We start from the raw sequence: 18,923 nt of genomic DNA, 5'->3' as shown, positions 1-18,923 counted from the left end.
GCCTAAGTCGAGAGTTTGAGAATGCTTTTCCTCTAATAACTTTCAAAATGTTCAACTTTTTCAGGAGTTTGAAATTACCTCCTCTGGAATGGGCCCCAGGACCCCGAAAATATGAAAATATATGAAAATATGTATGTGGATCTGAAATGTTATTTTCCAAAAATGACTCCACAGCCCCATTCTAAGTGGATGGAGAAAATTCAAAAACGTACCTTTTCAAAAGGGTAACTAACCTTTTCAAAAGGGTAACTACTCTTTTTCAAAAGGGTAACTACTCTTTTTCAAAAGGGTAACTAACCTTTTCAAAAGGGTAACTAACCTTTTTAAAAGGGTAACTACTCTTTTCAAAAAGGGTAACTACTCTTTTTGAAAAGGGTAACTACTCTTTTTGAAAAGGGTAACTACTCTTTTTGAAAAGGGTAACTACTCTTTTCAAAAGTGTAACTACTCTTTTTGAAAAGGGTAACTACTCTTTTCAAAAAGGGTAACTACTCTTTTCGAAAAGGGTAACTACTCTTTTCGAAAAGGGTAACTACTCTTTTCAAAAGGGTAACTACTCTTTTCAAAAGTGTAACTACTCTTTTTGAAAAGGGTAACTACTCTTTTCAAAAAGGGTAACTACTCTTTTTGAAAAGTGTAACTACTCTTTTTGAAAAGGGTAACTACTCTTTTCAAAAGTGTAACTACTCTTTTCAAAAGTGTAACTACTCTTTTTGAAAAGGGTAACTACTCTTTTCAAAAAGGGTAACTACTCTTTTCAAAAAGGGTAACTACTCTTTTTGAAAAGTGTAACTACTCTTTTCAAAAGGGTAACTACTCTTTTCAAAAGTGTAACTACTCTTTTTGAAAAGGGTAACTACTCTTTTCAAAAAGGGTAACTACTCTTTTCAAAAAGGGTAACTACTCTTTTTGAAAAGTGTAACTACTCTTTTTGAAAAGGGTAACTACTCTTTTCAAAAGGGTAACTAGCCTTTTTAAAAGGGTAACTACTCTTTTTTTGTGTACCTTATTGTAAAGTGTTACCTACTTTTCTTTAAACTGGTTTTAAGTTACAGTCTCTATCCCTAGACAGGGATGTACCAGTTCACAGAATAAACAGTTATCTTGATTAAATATCAACCGCTGTCTATAGGATGTTTTGCTGCAACAATATTGCATTGAATGTGTTATACAGCCAGAAACATCACCAGTATTTTATTTTAAAGCCATAACACTTGGATGCCAAGTGCAGATACCGAAATGTGATCTTGATATTTTCATCAACAAAGCATAGAGACAAACACAATTGTGGTCAAAAATCAATATGGAAGTCGTACCTCACATCATGGCAAACTAAATGGGGCATTAAGGAGGATACACTTACTATGCGTCTATGGCCTGTTGTTTGTCTACCCATTAACCCTAAAAATATCTTCTACTTTTTTTGGCTGGGTTACCCAACCTTAAAAATATCTTAATGGCAAATAGTGTAATGACCCCCGTCTCTAACCTTACTTCAGGTAATATCAGGTTGAAAAAACAGGCCTGAAGATGGCACTGTTCACCATGTATTTAACAGAGTACACTGCATACAGCCTTTTCACCATACGTCATTTCTGTCATCTAATTATAATTATTAGTTATAATAACTTTATTCTTAGACATTGTGATGAGTTTTTTTTTGTTTTGTCAAAGAATGTTATGCTATAGTACATTTCCTTTGTACTGTATTAATAATATTGTTCATATTGGATGAAATAGGGACATTTTCCTATATAAAATATAACTGCCTGCATGGTGCTTTTTGTTTTCCCCCTTTTCATGAACTTGGTCAAAAATCCAATCGCATCCAACATCAATGATTCCTACAGTGTGATAAGCCAATGATGTTGTCACCCTTTGCACCCAGCAGATACCAACCTATACCCTGTATCTTTTGGCTGAGTGAGACCAGGGTTGGGCGTCAGATGAATGACATAATGTTATGATACACACTGTTACAATCAGATTGGGTTTGAGGTTCAGTGAGCTCACTGAAAGGAGAAACCCCACACTGTTTTCTTTTTTGGATAACTTACATAGAAGGCTGATTGATCTGCTTTTTATCAGCCCAACACTTTTCCCTCTAATCTCATACAGATGAACCATGGGGGCAGAATCACCCTCTGGAAGTCATCCGGGAACACACAATCACACGTCTTTCGATTACATTCCCTGCAACAGAGCTGGCTGGAATGAGTTTTTTTGATTTCGTCATTTTCATTATATCCACTCTACTTTTTCTCCCACTCATCCCTGGATTGCTGCCTCTACCTGTGAGGACACGGAATATTTTGGCTCTGTGAGAATGGTGACTGATTCACTCACTGCAATCAGGTGTGTGTGGCACTGATTGGCTGATTGAACCCAGGTGTGAAGAGGTTATATATGCCCTGAGACCCCAGTGCTCTGGGCTGCTCGTTCTGTAATGACTGGGGGGGTTTGGGACACAGGTGCGGTCCCAGGGGCTTCTGAAAGTTATCCCCATCCGCAGAGGGATAACCACTGAATCGCTAATAAGGGGAAGGGGAGAAAACAAAAAACACAGAACTGTAAGGGCCACACATGCTACCTTTATTATAACACACTAAACAACAAAACCACCACTGCCAAACAACTGAAAGAATATACCAATAACTCAACAGTTATCTTACTCTAAACTCAGAGAGAACCTCTCACTATCGCACAGGGCGAGACAATGAGCAGCACAGAGCACTGGGGACTCAGGGCATATATAACCTCTTCACACCTGGGTTCAATCAGCCAATCAGTGCCACACACACCTGATTGTAGTGAGTGAATCAGTCGCCATCACAGAGACAGTGGCCCAATCTAGATCCACCCCCTACACCCTATCCCTATCCACTATCCCTCCGTTTGCGCGTTCGCGAGGAGGGCCCGCCATATTGAGTGTCGTCCCAAACCACAGAGCCTCGAGTGTGACTGGGTTATAAAGCCCTCGATCACCGAGTCTGCATCGATAGTGGCTTAGCCCTACGTTTGACACAGGTGTCCGCCAATCAATTAAGTCCGGAATGGAGGAGCCAGCTTACAAATGAGAGTTCCATGGAGTTTGTTTCCCGAATTATAAATGAAACGTTCTCTTACCTCAAACAGACATTTGATTGTTTATTTTTATGCATAGCCCTAAATGACGGAACCAGAGGGTAGCCTACAATTTTGGAATTAACATGTTGTTTTACACTTGTTGATTTGATTATGCCACTTGTCTACCGTTAGTGTATTTTCAAGGCGTGGATAAAAGATAAAACGAAGCAGATGAAGAAAATGCCCACAAGTTAATAAGGGACAGTGATTATTATTTCCTTAAATTGTTAGTAAGATTTGTGTTACTGTTAAAGCCGATGAGGGGTAGTAATAGCGGCGGTGACGTCAGTCAGCTGGAGCGCATGACTTTTCTTATTTATGACCACCCTTGCAGTGCATTATAATTTATGCACGCTAATTAACTGCCGCGATTCGCGGGTCGAAATGGCAGATTAATGTATCATGACAAGTGGAATACATGCTTTAGCAGACTATTGTTCTTTTCCCTGGTTTTGTATGCTGCTGTGCATGTAAACTAAAAGGATAATTAAACAGCGGATCACCCACCCGTTTTCTCCACTACAGACTGAGCTGGTAAAATTAAGAATATGCAGTTACAAAATGTTTAACAAAAAATAAATTATGCAGCCAAAAAATCATGGGAGTGAGTTTATTTTTATTCAATACTACATTTACTCTCACATGCGTAGCTTAAGAATGTAAAGAGTGTTTCAGGTCAAATATAAAAGTGGTGGAATTTTATTTTAGGGTGAGAAATAAAGACTTAACAGTTAACTAGTGTCTCCAGGTTTCTTCCTGTTTCCGTCTGACAGAGGCGAGGGCTTGCCAAAGCCGCGCCGTTGTTATACCCTCCCCTTAATGATCGAGTGGCACTCCACAGACGCGAGTGTGACTCCACAGCGAGTCACACTCGCTCACGGAGTGGGAGTGCATAGGGAGTCATTTGGGAAAGGGCCAAAATATTCCGTGTCCTCACACTACCACTGTCGCATCATTGTGTCTCCGGCCTCTTAGTATCTTCGTTCTGAGAACTATTCCTCGTTCTTGTTTATCTTTGACTATAATGTGTTTGCTTCCCTGTTTGCCTGTTCAGCTGTATACCTGTGGCTTGCCTGCTTCCCAGCCATTCCCACGCTATCTCTGCTCACCATCCTCATTACTCTGCCACAGTCTCCTGGCCTGCAGCTACATTCCTGTCTCCACTTAGTCCCCGATCTGTTGACCTACAGTACACTTTTTAAGGAGAGACACAGCAGGCATTGACAAGCATTGGTCAATGTTGCGATCTATCTTCCTGTACAAGTCTTCTTTCATGCTAGTACATATAAAACTGTACGTTTAGGTGTTTATGTTACTAAACCTTGTCTGTTTGCGTCTGTATATTTCTTACAACCATCTTTAAGGGCCATTACTTCAACATTAATATTTTTTTCTTCAATACTCTACGCCAATAAATCACAACTTCTTAAGCGCTTACATCAACTAAACTTTTCATAATCATTATTAGCACTACTTTGAACGTAATTCCAGAGGAATTTGATCATATGTTGTTAATTGTCTGATTTATGATAGATTTTGTTCTTACAAACATGCCAAAAATGCACTTTGAAAACGTCTTTTTTTATTTATAAAATGAAAAAAAGGATGACAATATTAATAGATTTTAACTCAAGCTTCATCCGACATCTATATATATATTTTTTTAAGAAATGTATGCAAATGTAGGCATAATTAGTTAGATATGGCTAAATGTGCATATTTATTCAAAAATGTTTGGAAAAGGTGTCATAAAAAATATAACTGTTTTATTGTAAGTAACCCGGAAAAGTTACATGAAGATATCTATAAGTTGAATTGTTTATACCCTATTCACCTGCAGTGTCTCACCTTTAACTTATGGAGTCCAGAATTTGAGTCTGACATTGCTTCCATCATTTGTCCAGGATCCCAGCCAGGTGATAGCAACACCTGACGCCATGACTCATAATTACACGTTCCAATAATCTCAAATTGAAGTATTTCCTGTGTTATTTATGTGATGATTAATAATGACTCAGTGATATAATGCTAGGTGCAGGTCACTGATATATTTTCCCTTACGCACACGTGAACTTGTTTCTATGATTCATGCAATGACATTCAATTCCTTATTGCTATGAAGAAGCATGGCCTGCCTGTGTGTGCAGGTTTTGGGAAAAGGGCAAGGTCAGCACACATGGCCTTTGTCATATATATATTTATATATACATATATATTTTCAGTCCAGAGATAAAAAATAAATAAATAAAGATAGTGTTTTTCCTGCTCTTGGTATTTGATTAACTGGCCATGTTTTACCTGCTTGATCAAGGTGCATTCAAAGCCAATCTAACAAGGAAATGTGTTCAAAGGGACCGGGACCAAAAGACTGACCCATTTAGACTTTTACAGTAACACTTTCCTCATGTGTGTGTGTGTCTGTGTTTGAAAAGCCCGGTCGTAGGGCAGATCATGTACGTGTTGACGCCCGAAGGCTTTCCTCGTAAGCACCTGCACAGAGAGGCCTCTGTTCTCTCTGACTGCCACAGTGTCCTGTTCTGAGCAACACCATTTGCTTATGTAAACCAAGCAGAAAACATTCCCGTACAGAGGAAGATGTTAAGGCATAGGGGAAGAGAGAGAGAGAGAGAGAGAGAGAGAGAGAGAGAGAGAGAGAGAGAAAAGGGAGAGAGAGAGAGAGAGAGAGAGAGAGAGAGAGAGAGAGAAGAAAAAAAAGAGTACTTGTCTGCAACTGAAGCTATCTTTCACTGCAGGCGACCAGGATGTTTGGTTACTTCCCAGACATCGGTGGAAATTCAGAAGTCCGTCCTTGCATCAAGCCTATGCAAGCTGCAGCACTGGACTGGAATCTTTAAGAAGGAAATAAATGTGTACACAAACTTCCATGATCCCTCGAGGATACATCATTTCCAATCATCATATTACGAAATCTCGTAAGGGATAATGTGTGACTACTGTTGCTTCAAATGCTAAAGACGATCCCATGAAAAAAAGAATACTCAAAACCATGCGATTCATTATTTCCTTACAGCCAAGTTCATGATATGAAATAAACAATGTTCAAAACCAGTTTTTTTTTTTATATATATTTTTTTATTGAAAATAAACATTTTATTGTGTAAAGAAACTGAGTGTTTAGCTGCAAGCTGAATGAAATATCTTAAATTTAAATAATGCTCACATACAATTGAATACATTAACAATAGCCAGTACCCATAACAAGCACACAAAGCAGCACATGTACAGCAACATTGTGAACTGCATAGAACAGAGAACTTCTTTGGCTTGAGTAACATCTTTAAAGGTTTTTATTTTATTCTAATGCACATTACAAGTAATGCTTTTGACCAGGGCAACGTTCTTGGGTCAGTCAGAGATTAAGTTGACTTTCTCACTGTCTCCACATTTGGGAGAATCAGGTATGAGAACGCCTCCATGGAGAACAGGTTGAATTTGTAACACAGGGACCACACAGTCAAAAGCAGGATCTGTCAGTGGGGGGAAGGGGGATTAAGTTCAGGCATCTCAGGTATTTGTAAAATGTTTGTTCTGTGTTCTCAATAAAAGAACAAATTAATTATAATCATCTTACCTGTTTGCTTTTCAGAGGAACACCCTCTGTTTCTTTTTTGCTTCCTCCTCTGATACACTAAAAAAGAACACAGGAAGGATCGCATGAGGAAATAGGCCAATACATAATTACACATTCTGCGGATGCTTTTCATTCAGTGCTTTCATATGAGATAGTTCAAGTTCAAAGGAGGTCATACAGCGTACAGTTTGTATGCATGTTAGCTTTTAATATGTACTGTTAAGTGGCAATACCCACTTACCTAGTTGGCAAGCAGGAAGGTATAATTATATATTGAACATGGCTTTGTTTGTTTTGGACCTGAATACACAATTATAAAAGAGAAGAGCGGTGGAATGTAATCAAGTCATTTACTACTTATTAAATTCTTAGTACTTAAGTACTGTACGCTACTTGTACTTTTCTAGAGTATTTCCATTCTCACTTCATTGGTTCAGATTAAAAATACACAATATAATTAGAAATTAGATGTAAATATATTATTATGGATGAAGGTAGTACTTATTGATATGTGAAATTCACAAGCTACCCCACACGTTTAAAAAAGAAAAACAAGTCATTTTTACTTTTACTTTTTGTGTTTAAGGTATATTTGAATGATAATCCTTTTGGATTATTCCTTATGGTAAACTTTAAGTGCACAGCATTAACTTTTTTTTAGCTTTTAGTTTTTATGCACCAAATATCTGGAACAAACTCCCAGAAAACTTGAGGTCTGCTGCAACCCTCAGTTCTTTTAAATCGAGTCTGAAGACTTTTCTGTTTCCATTTTAACCTGTACTTTTAATTTAATTTAAATGTTTTACTTCTTTTCATTCGCTTTTAAATGTCTTCTAATGTGTTCTATGTATTTTAATCTTGCCCCTGTAAAGCACTTTGAGTGGCCTTGGGTTTGAATTGTGCTATATAAATAAACTTGCCTTGCCTTGCCTTGCCTTACAAGATATTATTTCTACACTGTGGTTTTGCTATATTTACTTAAGTGAAGGTGTGACAAATGTTCCATAATGCTCACATATCAAGGAGATGGAGAACCAACGCAGATAATATCTGTTTGTTTGTTTTTTAAGATTGTGACATTGTAATTGTGATAGTATTCTCTTTGAGCAGAGTCTGCAGCGGTGAAGCCTACACCTACAGTGTGCACACGTCCAGCCCTGAGGCTTCTCAGGAGCGTATGAAGGGTGGAAACCTTCCCATAACTTGCCTTGGGCTTAAATCACTTGTGATATGAGTGCATATAACACTACGTCAACAAAGAAGACAAAACTGCAGACCTAAGCATGACAGTGTCATATTCCACTTACCGGTTAACACTATGTGGAGCACCAGAGTGACTATTATGACGCCAGAGAGACAAACGCCAGCTGGTACAGCGACCCAGAGCAAGTCCCAAGTGGCTCGACTGGAGATGAGTGATCTCATGGATGAGGATCCATCTGTGAAGATAACGTACAGTGTATAAGTGAGGCACAAAGCTGACATACTGTACCAGTATGATCTGTACCAATTCAATACAATTCAAAGGTTTTTTTTTTTTAATTGTTACCTTTAGAAACAACCAGTCTAGCTGTTTCCTCCTGTTTTGATTTATGCTAAGCTAAGCTAATCATATCCAGCTTCATATTGAACAGACTAAACAGGTCTCAATCTTCTAATCTAACTTTCGCAACAACAACAAAAAAGAAGCGTATCCTCAAACTATTTTATTTTTTATTTTTTAAATATTTACCAAATATTGAAATTATTCCCATAAACAATTTCTTTGGTATAATAATAAAAACCCTTGTGTTTATCAGAAAGATGATACAACACGCACACTTTCTGCTCTCTGATCTTTCTCCGACTATTGTGTTGCCAAGTATGCGTGAATAAATTGGAGCTCAGACTAAAACATTAGGAACGGTTCATGAAGGTTTTGCTTGCTTGGTCTTGCTTAAGAGCCCTTGTGTTTATACATAATGGTTTCATCCGTCGTTTGCATATGCCATTCAAGTGGAGCAAAGGATGCTGGCAAATATAATCCCTTTTTTTTCAAAATGATGCCAAGAAACCACTTAGGGGCAAACCTCTAAGGAACATACTTATGTGATTAACCTTTTACAGATCGCGTGACAGTAAATTGCTGGGCTAAGACTGCCTCAAACCACATTTAGACAAAATAGGTAGTGTGAAAGAGTTTACAAAGGAAGGAAGAGAAGGTGTGAGACATGCATAAGACCACACAGGATGGGACCCAAAGGAGAAGAAAAGAGAAGGATGAATTGGTCTCTAGTTTGAAAGAAGCGGTAGTCCAAAAACAACACTTACTGCATTCCACAAGACAGTGAATGACTGTGGTGGCGAACTTCACATCGAGCCTCTTCACCTGTTAAGAGTACAAAAATGTGTGTTCAAAGTCATCGACCATCATATTGGGAAGGAACATGCAGTTCACACCAAAGGATCTATTGATCTCAATACCATACCTGGAGACAAGAGCTGCATTGTTCCCCTGTCAAGTGTAAGTCAACAGCTTTATGTTTGTCCTGTGAAATAGACCAACAAAAAAAAACCTTAAGAGTGTGTCTGTGAAGGTGTTATTACATTTTTTTTATGGCTTTTGATTTGCCGCCATTGTTTTTATTGATGCTGGATGATGATGGCTATAAAACATTATTTTGAAGGTGTTGTTGCTTTTAATTGCTCTGCTGATTACATAACAATTGGTGTGAAGTACCAACACCTTTGAGGAAACACAGCGCTGCCAGGCAACAAGAAGGAAATATTTAGCGAACGGTAAATCATTTCCCCAAGCAGCTGCTGTGCATGCTGTGACAGCTCCTTCATATCGCATCTGCAGATGCTTCGACAAAGGGCATAGGAGGTCGCCGAAAGGTGTTTTTAATTGGGTAGGCTCCTTTTTTAGAAAAATATGTTTAAATGTGCTTGTTGTCAAAATCACTTTGTCAAAATCAGTGAATATCTCCTCACAATCAAAAAATCCAGTGTTAATACACAGCCTAGGCTCTGTAAACGTCATGTTACTAGCTACGTTGTTCCCCCTTCGTTTACATACCCTTTGTTTACATAGCAGTTAACGGAACCTCTAGGCTGTGTATTAACACCAGATTTTCTTCCAGCACACACACACACACACACACACACACACACACACACACACACACACACACACACACACACACACACACACACACACACACACACACACACACACACACAGCGCGGACAGGTAGCGGAACATGAGGAGATATTCTCTGATTTTGACAAAACGTGATTTTGACAACAAGCATTCTCCAGAATCGCAGACTCCACCTTTAAACTCCTCTGCCCATTGATTGCGCTCTCTGAGGTAATATCATTTGAAATCCACACTTTTAGCACTCCTCTTAAGTCACAGTAGGCTAAGTGTGTGATACGTACCCCGTGCACGGTGTGTGTTTCGGTGTGCCGGCAGACAATAGAGCCTTCAGACTTCTCACACAGCTCCACGGAAAACGTCGCATTGACCCGTGACAATATTTTTAAGTCGTCATGACCTCGTCGTCTGGTCACTGCCAACTCCCATGCTGTAAAATATTGCACAGCTCTGGTTAAAACTCTACTGCCACTATCTTCATAATATATTGTTTAAACGTGATTAGCATGCTGGTGTAAAAAAAAAAAAAAAGCAGTACCTTGGAATCTCGAATCGGTAAAGGGGCACCTGGTCCAGGACTGAGAGCCTGCAGTGAACTGAAGAAGATAGCACAATTATATTATGAAGTAGTTTTAATCCAAGAGTTAATTAAAGCTCATAAACATAGTTCTAAGAGACAAGTCTACGTGCGAACGTTTGCATCAGAGAGCCCATTCAACACATTATAGCCTACCAAAGGAAATAGTTCCAGTGTGTTGTCAGGAAATCAGTATTAAAAGCAGCTGTAAATATCAACAGCAAAATGACTTCTGCTTTGTGGTTTGGTTACTATTTAACTCTCACTGACGAAATTACCTAGAAAAGACGAGGGTTTAAACACAGCTTCTGCTTTTTTTTCTAATGTAGTGACAATAGCACTGTACAAATATGTGATCACTGCAGAGTGTCCTTATATAGAAATAAAACAGATGAGCACATGAAATGTTACTAGCCTTTCTCCCAAAGAGATACATTTGATTTGATTTTTTTTTGGTAGTTTGTTTTTTATCATTTCTGTGAGTGTATCACTCTATACCACCAAAAATGTGCAAATAAATACATTTAATTCAATTCACAGGAATAAATAACTTTAACATGATAGCTTAACATGCTTACACAACATAACATGATTAAATGACATTTTGGAAAATATGTGCATTCACTTCTTGCTGATTGCACTCTCAGGTCTATACAACAAATATGATAGCTATCGCCAGCAGCCTGTTAGTTTAAGAAACTGGTTAGGAATTACCAGTAAGCTAACCGGATTACTGGGTTTCTATTTTCCCACCATTGGCACCATGGCGCCATGGGTAATATAATCCACCTAAAAGCAGCTCAAGTAAAAATGACTATGAGAAACAACCTGGTCAATCATTTCAATAAATGGGACAGGACATGTTCAAAAGTCAGTTTTAAAAGGTGCTGATATGTTTTGTGTTACTTTTAAAAACTTGCGGAAACTAGCTGTTTCCGCAAGTTTTTGCATAGCCAAGCTAAACAGCGGCTGGCTGCAGCTTCATATCTAACATGCGGACGTGACAGCGCCATCATTCTTTTCATCAAAGTATTTGCAAGGAAGCGGAAAGCAGAAAGTGTATTTCCCAACACATCGACCTGTTTCTTAAACACATAGATAACCTCTTTGAAATGACACAATACTATGCTAGCCTTGCCTTGATTCACGGTTTCGCAATTGCCACAGGTGGGGGGAGGCTGTTTTACTGTTATCAGATATGAGTGCAGCATAGTCAAAGAGCACAGAATAAAGAGAAAATATTTTGCTTTCTTTATTATTCATATAGTATACATAAGGAGGCATTTCCATGACTGGAAAAAAATGGTTCTGTGCAACTTATAGCATAATAGCATGACTTATGTCGCCCCTTCTGTTTCCTTACAATACACTCCTCATGTCTAGCCAAAGGGGGGAAAGGGAGTATTACCTTCATGCACAATTGAGGGTGTGGATCCACCTTAGCAAATGTTATCTGAAAAGAAAATGGATTAAATGGTTATTAAAGAACAAATACACAAAACTGTGACGCGACAACGAAAATGGATACTATAAGTATTTAGATTAGTGACTACACTACACACTAGAGTTTTGTTTGGGTTCAGGCTGAATTGGGTTATTTTCAGGTCATAAGGATTAAGCTGTAAGACGGTGGACTCTCTGAGTTACCGGCTATTTTTTTGTCACAACAGAATTCCTTCTCAAGTGACATGACCTCAGGTTTGTTCCAATGATAGTCATCAATTAATATACAATCTCTGTATCGTTCAAGGATTCCCAGGTGTGCAGGCAGTCCTCTACGTTCCTTCAACTGTATACATAAGTAAGCAACTGTTTGGATAAGACTTTTTATGGGTCTGCCATAAAAAGAAACCTAACTCAACAATAAAGCAAGAGGGAAAGGGCAATATTACACAGTTTACTTTAACGTGTAAATGCTTATCTTTGACATCAGCCAAGCAAGAGGAGTATACGTCCTTCGTATAAATAAACTATGCTCAGTCATTGAGCATGACATCAGGAGAATGATTCATAGCTAACATCATGAGACTTTTTTCGCTATTACACTCATGGCATTTTCCAATCCAGTCTATTACTTGTGTGTGACCTTTTTGGTGTGTCCATTCTTTTGTATAGTCTCCTACATGTAAAACCACTTTTAGTGATTTGTGACCATCGCAAGCAAGGTAACAAACAACCGCTGTCTCAGTAGAGTACTGTATGTCCAAGACTTGTACCTTTCCTCTGCTAACATTCTGGGAGGCATGAGGCAGATCCACACAGGCACCATCCTCTCTTCTCTGGCACAACCCAACCACGGCAGTTACAGAACAGGCGGGCTCCCATGACAGAGCCTCCTCCAGTGGGTCAAAGGTAATTCCGAACCACAGTTCCTCAAGACCTGTAGGCATGGAGAGGTCAAAATCATATATGATAAGGTTTCAGTTTCAGCTACAGCACGCGATCAGCTTTACTATGGAATTCAAATCCAGTGACTCACGGTGTTTGAACGGGCAGACCTGGACTCTGGGCGCGTCCATCACAGCCGACCATCCCTGTTAGGAATGTATTAGTGTGAGCACCAAAGGTTCAATTTCCGCCAATGTGGCATCGATTGTTAATAGAGTCAGATAGAAAGTGGCAGAAACTTTACCTCAATGCAGAGACAGGGCAAAGGTCGGGAGTATGCGAGGACAGCGCTCTTTGCAGGTGCCTCCTTCTTAATCTGGAAAGGTAAACACATCTTTAGATTAGAACATCCATCCATCTTTTCTTTAGCAGGTGTGTACGTTATTCATTCTTCTTTTATTTTCCTTTTTACGGGATACAAGCAAACTTTGAAAGGTTTCAAGAGGTTCACAATGAGCATTCCCGGATTTCAACTTTCAAACGTTCAATCCATCATCTATGCCAATGTGTGTCCTGTGCAGAGTCACAAACTGACTAACTCTAAATCTGGCAATTTTGAGTCTCCAATTCACCCTATACTTGCAAGCAATAAGACCATGTTGGAAAAAACAGAGCACCCAGACCAAACTTGCCAAGAGGAAACAAAGGTCCCCGCTTACTATATGGCGATGACCATAGTTCCCTTTAGTCTTTACCCTATATCCATTTGACATTAACATTTGGTTCCATTTAACTTGCAAAGCCTCTATAGTGGCAACCACAATTCACATATGTATACAAGCCTCTTGTGTAACAATGTTTTTTTCTTGCGCTTTTCCTAACTAGATTCTGATCCAAATGTTTTACCCTGTATTTTAAAACTGTACACTTAGATTCTGTATTTTGCAATACAAAAAAAGTCATTCAGATTCTCGAGTGACTGACCAGTGTGCTGGCTCCCGTGCCAACGCAGATGAAATCCCTGTGGCACAGGCGGAGGTGGTAGTTGTAACCTTCCAACATGTCCGACACACTGACGCTCAGCTCCTTCCGCTGTGGGTTTACATCGTACGACAGCCTCCCAGCTAGAGGAGACAGAGGCCAGTGTTAGTGAAGAGATTTGAGCCTCACTTATAGGTACATGTGAGGGTCGACATTAGATATCCTTTGAGAGTGGTTTCAAACCCCACTGAGTATTTTACTGGGGGTCTAAAATGTATTGCATCTGCAATCTGGAAATGCAGCACATAATGCTTTACAATATAGAAATGACATGCATGCATTAAATGCTCTTTATTGAAATATAATGAACATGAAAACAGGGATGGAAAAAGCATACAAAGCAAATAAGATGGAAAATAAAACACACTTGATTAAGGAAGAAGAAATACGATAAAGGATTATTTTTTTAAATGCACATCCTTTTTGCTTCATTTAAATGTAGTGGTGGATATTTGAGACTTAATAAAGAAGAACTCAGACGGTTGTTTGTCTTGTATACACAATATTAAATCGGCGCCTTTGCCTCTGAAGCCAGAAGCATAAATCTATCAACCACTGACACAGGGCATACTTCAGTGGTGTCAATTTGCGACTAAATAAGCAAAAACTCAAAAGGTTCTAAGGCTAAAACAATATGTACTTACTAATGCATTCTGGGACATGTCTTCGCAAGTCTCCACTGACGCAATCTGTGGAGAAAAGTAGTATTGTTTCAACCACTAACAGCCATAGGGTGAAAAGGTTACAACAAAACACAATACCCCACAGTTTAGGGAAATGATGTTGCATCTTCAGCTACTTCATTTCCTCTTTGTTAACACTCATGTTTCCATGAGTGCGTGCTTGCAAACATGCACAGGTTTGTACCTGGAGCTTTATAGGTCCCCGTCCAGGTTATGCCACAGTAGCTCGGAAGTGTTTTCACTGTAACTTTCACTTGTTGGCCCGGCGAAATGTCAGTGCAATCATTTTCAACTTCCACCTTCAGGACAAGAGGGAAATAAAAACACACACAAGCTTGTCACATCTGACACGTATCGGTCTGGTGAGGCCAACCAAAGCATATGATTGTACCCATATCAACCACAACCACAAAAGCAGATTATTATTTTTTTCTTTTTGGCAAGGTGATTTAATCCCTTAAACTCTCCCGTTTCCTCGATGCATTTGCTCACTAACAATACTAGTGAGTCACGCTTGCATCACTCCCTGGATCAATTTCTAAATAAATGTGCAATGACGCCAGAGGTGCTGCTATTGTATACCTGCAGTCCAGACATTCTTTCTCTGGAAGTCTTCTTCAAGCTGAGGATTTGACATTTGGCCATCATCCCTGGTGTGAGCGTGCAGATTGACACGCCGTGGATGGAGTCTGGGGGAAGAAAAAAATCCATAATAAATTCAGAAGCGAGGAGGGTTTGAATTCACAAGGGTATGGCATGCAGATGGAGCATTTATTCCTGATCCTTGATTTCAGACGTCAGGTCCTTCTTCTAGTTTTAGCTAAATAAAAAAATTCACCAGGTCATTAGTTGGACTGTTTCTGGACTCAAAAGGTGAAGGGTGGAGTCAGTGATTCTGGAGAACGCTTGTTCAAAAAAAATTACGTTTTGTCTAAATCAGTGAATATCTCCTAGACATTTGGATCAAATCAGTTAACTAGAAAAGTCCAGAAACAGAGTGAGTTTTCTAGTTAACCAGTGGCGGAACCTGATGTCTGATATTGCCATAGAAGGGCATGGTTGCCAAACAGGCCCAGTCACTGTTTACCAGCTAGTTAACCATTCAAAGACTAATAATGCATCGTCAGCCTGTGTCAGCGTTAATTTAAGCATCACACAGGAAAAAAGCGAATGAGTCACATTTTATATTGGCTGATTGGATTAGGAACAGACAGTAAGGAAATCCATAGTCATGTATATGTGCGCACTGATCCACGTCTTATCAGATGGTTTGGACTCTGAGCTGAATCAGGAACAGCGGACGTCAATTGAATAGACATACAGTATCAATCATGCAAAAACAGAAGTTGGATCATGGAAAGTGGATGGGTTTTGTACTTCCTTCACTGTGTTAATAGGCTTTTAAAATATGTAACCTGTGGCAAGCATTTCCGACCATCAACCACCCAATAAGTTGCATTCACACTTCCTCAGTAACACAAAGGTCAAAACCTCCGTAGCGCTCTGTGTATTTTCCTTTAAGTTCATTCATCTCACTGTCCTCAGATCAGATCTGTCACATATATTGAAATATATATATTGGCCGTTAGACTATACACTATAGAAATGATAGAAACAATTATTTAAAAAAATCTCAAGATTCTGGCAGGATCTTCTTCATATATTTATATGTCTCAATTAGTCATTCAAAAAAAACTGCTACTATCTGACTGTTCACAATGGTTCCCTGTGGTCACTGTGGGAGAAGGGCCAAATAGCTACTACTAAGCTACTTAAAGGATATCTCAGTGGTGACATTTTTAACAAAAGCGTGCAGCAAAATATTGTGTATATTCCGAGCGATGACATCTACTTACCACTATATTGTAACTTGGTTTTGACTCGGAGGTGTAGTGAGCACTTTTGCCTCCCCTCACACCTCATGACCGTGGAGAAGCTGATGTTATGGAAGACGGAGGAGGTGGTGAGACCGTCAGCAGGGTTCTGACACGGAGGAGGAAAGAAAGCTGCACAGCACGGGGCCAGAAGTAAAGTAAACATGTTAACAGGGGAAAAAACAATGCCATTATGTTCTCTTATCACAGAACAATCACCTCAAGTCCATAGTCAAACTTGGTTTCATAATGACACACTCAGGTCTTTCTGCTGTCATAGTCCCATTAAAAGGACACGTGTTTGGGTTTGGTGCAATTGAACACAATGGGTGTGACTTCCATGGAAAGAGCGAGGCGCCCATGTGGTCTGAAGAATAAATATGCACTCCATGCCTCATTGCAAAGATCTTAGTATATTTTAGATTAGTGGCTTTCAGTGAGTGGTTTTGGCGTCACGTGATGCTCTTAATGTGGCTGTGTTTACTTTTTCCAATGATGCCAACACTGAATGCATTCTTTTTGTTAAATAAAACCAGCAAAATACTAAGATATATACAAATGTGCACAATGATGTCTATGCATGTGTGTTTAGACTCACAATTAGGCTTGGTCCTGCAGTGAAGGCCCTGCAAGGAGAGAGAGAGAGAAAAAGAGACACTGAAGTGAATCAGGCTGTGTGAATTTCATTAAGGAGGAGCTCCATCAATAAAAAAATTCTTAACAAACAGAACAAAGGTAGCTTGCCATGCAGATCAGGGAATTCCCCGACAGTAAGGAGCTTTTTACATCCTCATTGTTCCTTGGAGTAAACAGCCTCTACTTTACTATTGCCGTAGTAGGAGCAGGTTGCAAAGCACAATGAGTAAACAATAATAAGTCCAATGGTGTGTGCTGTAATTGGGGAGCTGCAGAGAGAGTCTGTGCTAACTTTACATATAATAGACATTCCAGACAGTGATGCAAAACAGGTGTAAAACAGTGCACATCACTCATCGTCAAGTCTCTCACGTGGAGTTAAATTTGCCTAGGTTTAGTACATTGTGAAATACATCCGTGTTTACTCATCACCCAGGAAATGTGCCCAAACTATTTCAGATATTCACACGTACTGCTATTCCTGCAACCAGATGATGACTGACGGTGTGTTTTCACATGCAGTTTATTACCGAATGCATCAGGGGTTTTATTTTCGAAATGTGGCAAAAAACATCCTCAGTTGTTCTCTTATAGAGCGGCAATTGTTCTGAGCCATCCGTATGTTTGTCACAAAACCAAACAGTATCTATTGTCCCACAGCAGACTATGAGGTCATTCGTATGACCTCATCGGAAATAATGACGTTTTGAATGTCTAAACGGCTTAACATTTGAGAGTGGGAAAAAAAAGATAAACACTTCAGGGTCAGTGAGTAAGTTAACATGTGTATCCACTTTCCACCCAGACTGACATTCAGCTGTTTTGGTTTCCTCCCTAAAGTCGACTAAATTATTATGTGAGCTTACCATACGGTATTCAAAATTACTTTAAAGGCTTTTGACACCAGCCCCCTTAACATGAGCCCCCTTTCTACAGATGCGTGAACTGTGTGCATGCATGGCTGCAGCATGCTTGCCTTTTGCACGACATACAGTATCCAGTCACACTGTGTCAAGAATGAGTTGGCTTTCCTCCTATATACCCCTCGACTAGTGCTCAAAGAGAGACTTCTAGGAAATCCCTCCTTAAGGTTTACCTGAAAAGCCCTGTCTATTTGTAAAGGGATACAATGGGTAGTAGTAGTTGTAGCAGTTAAGGTGGGGGGGGGGATGAAATATAGTAGTAGTGGCACAGAAAGCATGAATACAGTGGGGCAGGAGTGTTATTAGTTGTAGTAGTGAAGTCAGTTCAAGATGTTGTCATCAGCAGTAAGGAAAACAGCACAAGATTTAAATAACAGGCCACAGGTATATTCAGTAGCTCGGTACCTTATCTATGAGTGTATATCTCTGAGAGTTTGGTTTCGAATGTTTCCGGAGGATGCTGCTTTACCTTAGAGCACCTGGTGCCACATTTGTCCATCCTCTCCAGTCCTTCGGCTCCATCATTCAGACCCAAACAACAGTGATACATCAACAAGGTGAACACAAGGATCATTCTAGCCAGCCAGCACTGGACGCACATTTCTTCCACAGCTTTGTTTCTTCTGGGATTTGTAGTCCTGAGATTTTTTTCCCCCCCTTCTCGTTATTAAAAGTCCTCCTCTGTTCTTCTTCTGGGCTGATGGGCAGGTTCGGTGAGTGTATGTGGAATGGGGACCTGCTTGGTAGGGCAGGTCCACAGCTGGATGGTGAGGAGGAGGCACTACTGCTTATATTGTCCCGAATCCAATTGAATCCAGCAGTGTGATGTGATGTGTGCTGGTGCAGAGCCAAAGTGAAGCACAGCCGGTTGAAAAGGAGGGATATTTAAATGTCTCCGGTGGAGGGCGGAGCCACTGGGTTATGAATATGTTGACTTGTCACAGGTTGTGTGTATGTGTGTGTGTGTGTGTGTGTGTGTGTGTGTGTGTGTGTGTGTGTGTGTG

General features: G+C 39.7%; 1 protein-coding gene across 1 annotated transcript; it reads right to left on the bottom strand.

Annotated features, from left to right (window-relative positions):
- Positions 1 to 6,374: 6,374 nt before the first annotated feature.
- On the bottom strand, positions 6,375 to 18,640 carry il17rel (interleukin 17 receptor E-like). Its single transcript, XM_080050895.1, has 18 exons — positions 18,389 to 18,640; positions 16,959 to 16,986; positions 16,343 to 16,492; positions 15,069 to 15,175; positions 14,671 to 14,785; positions 14,448 to 14,492; positions 13,747 to 13,886; positions 13,067 to 13,138; positions 12,914 to 12,968; positions 12,651 to 12,814; positions 11,843 to 11,887; positions 10,396 to 10,453; positions 10,142 to 10,287; positions 9,187 to 9,246; positions 9,029 to 9,086; positions 8,026 to 8,157; positions 6,719 to 6,775; positions 6,375 to 6,614 (listed from the first exon to the last, which is right to left on the bottom strand). The coding sequence occupies exons 1-18, from the start codon at positions 18,518 to 18,520 to the stop codon at positions 6,493 to 6,495; spliced, it is 1,686 nt and encodes a 561-aa protein (XP_079907021.1). The 5' UTR covers positions 18,521 to 18,640; the 3' UTR covers positions 6,375 to 6,492.
- Between the last annotated feature and the right edge of the window lie 283 nt (positions 18,641 to 18,923).

This window comes from Ammodytes marinus, assembly GCF_949987685.1.
Source record: "Ammodytes marinus genome assembly, chromosome: 22".
NCBI classification, from domain to species: domain Eukaryota; kingdom Metazoa; phylum Chordata; class Actinopteri; order Uranoscopiformes; family Ammodytidae; genus Ammodytes; species Ammodytes marinus.
Note: the sequence above shows the minus strand (reverse complement) of the source record. Positions and strands in the feature narration are given on the sequence as shown.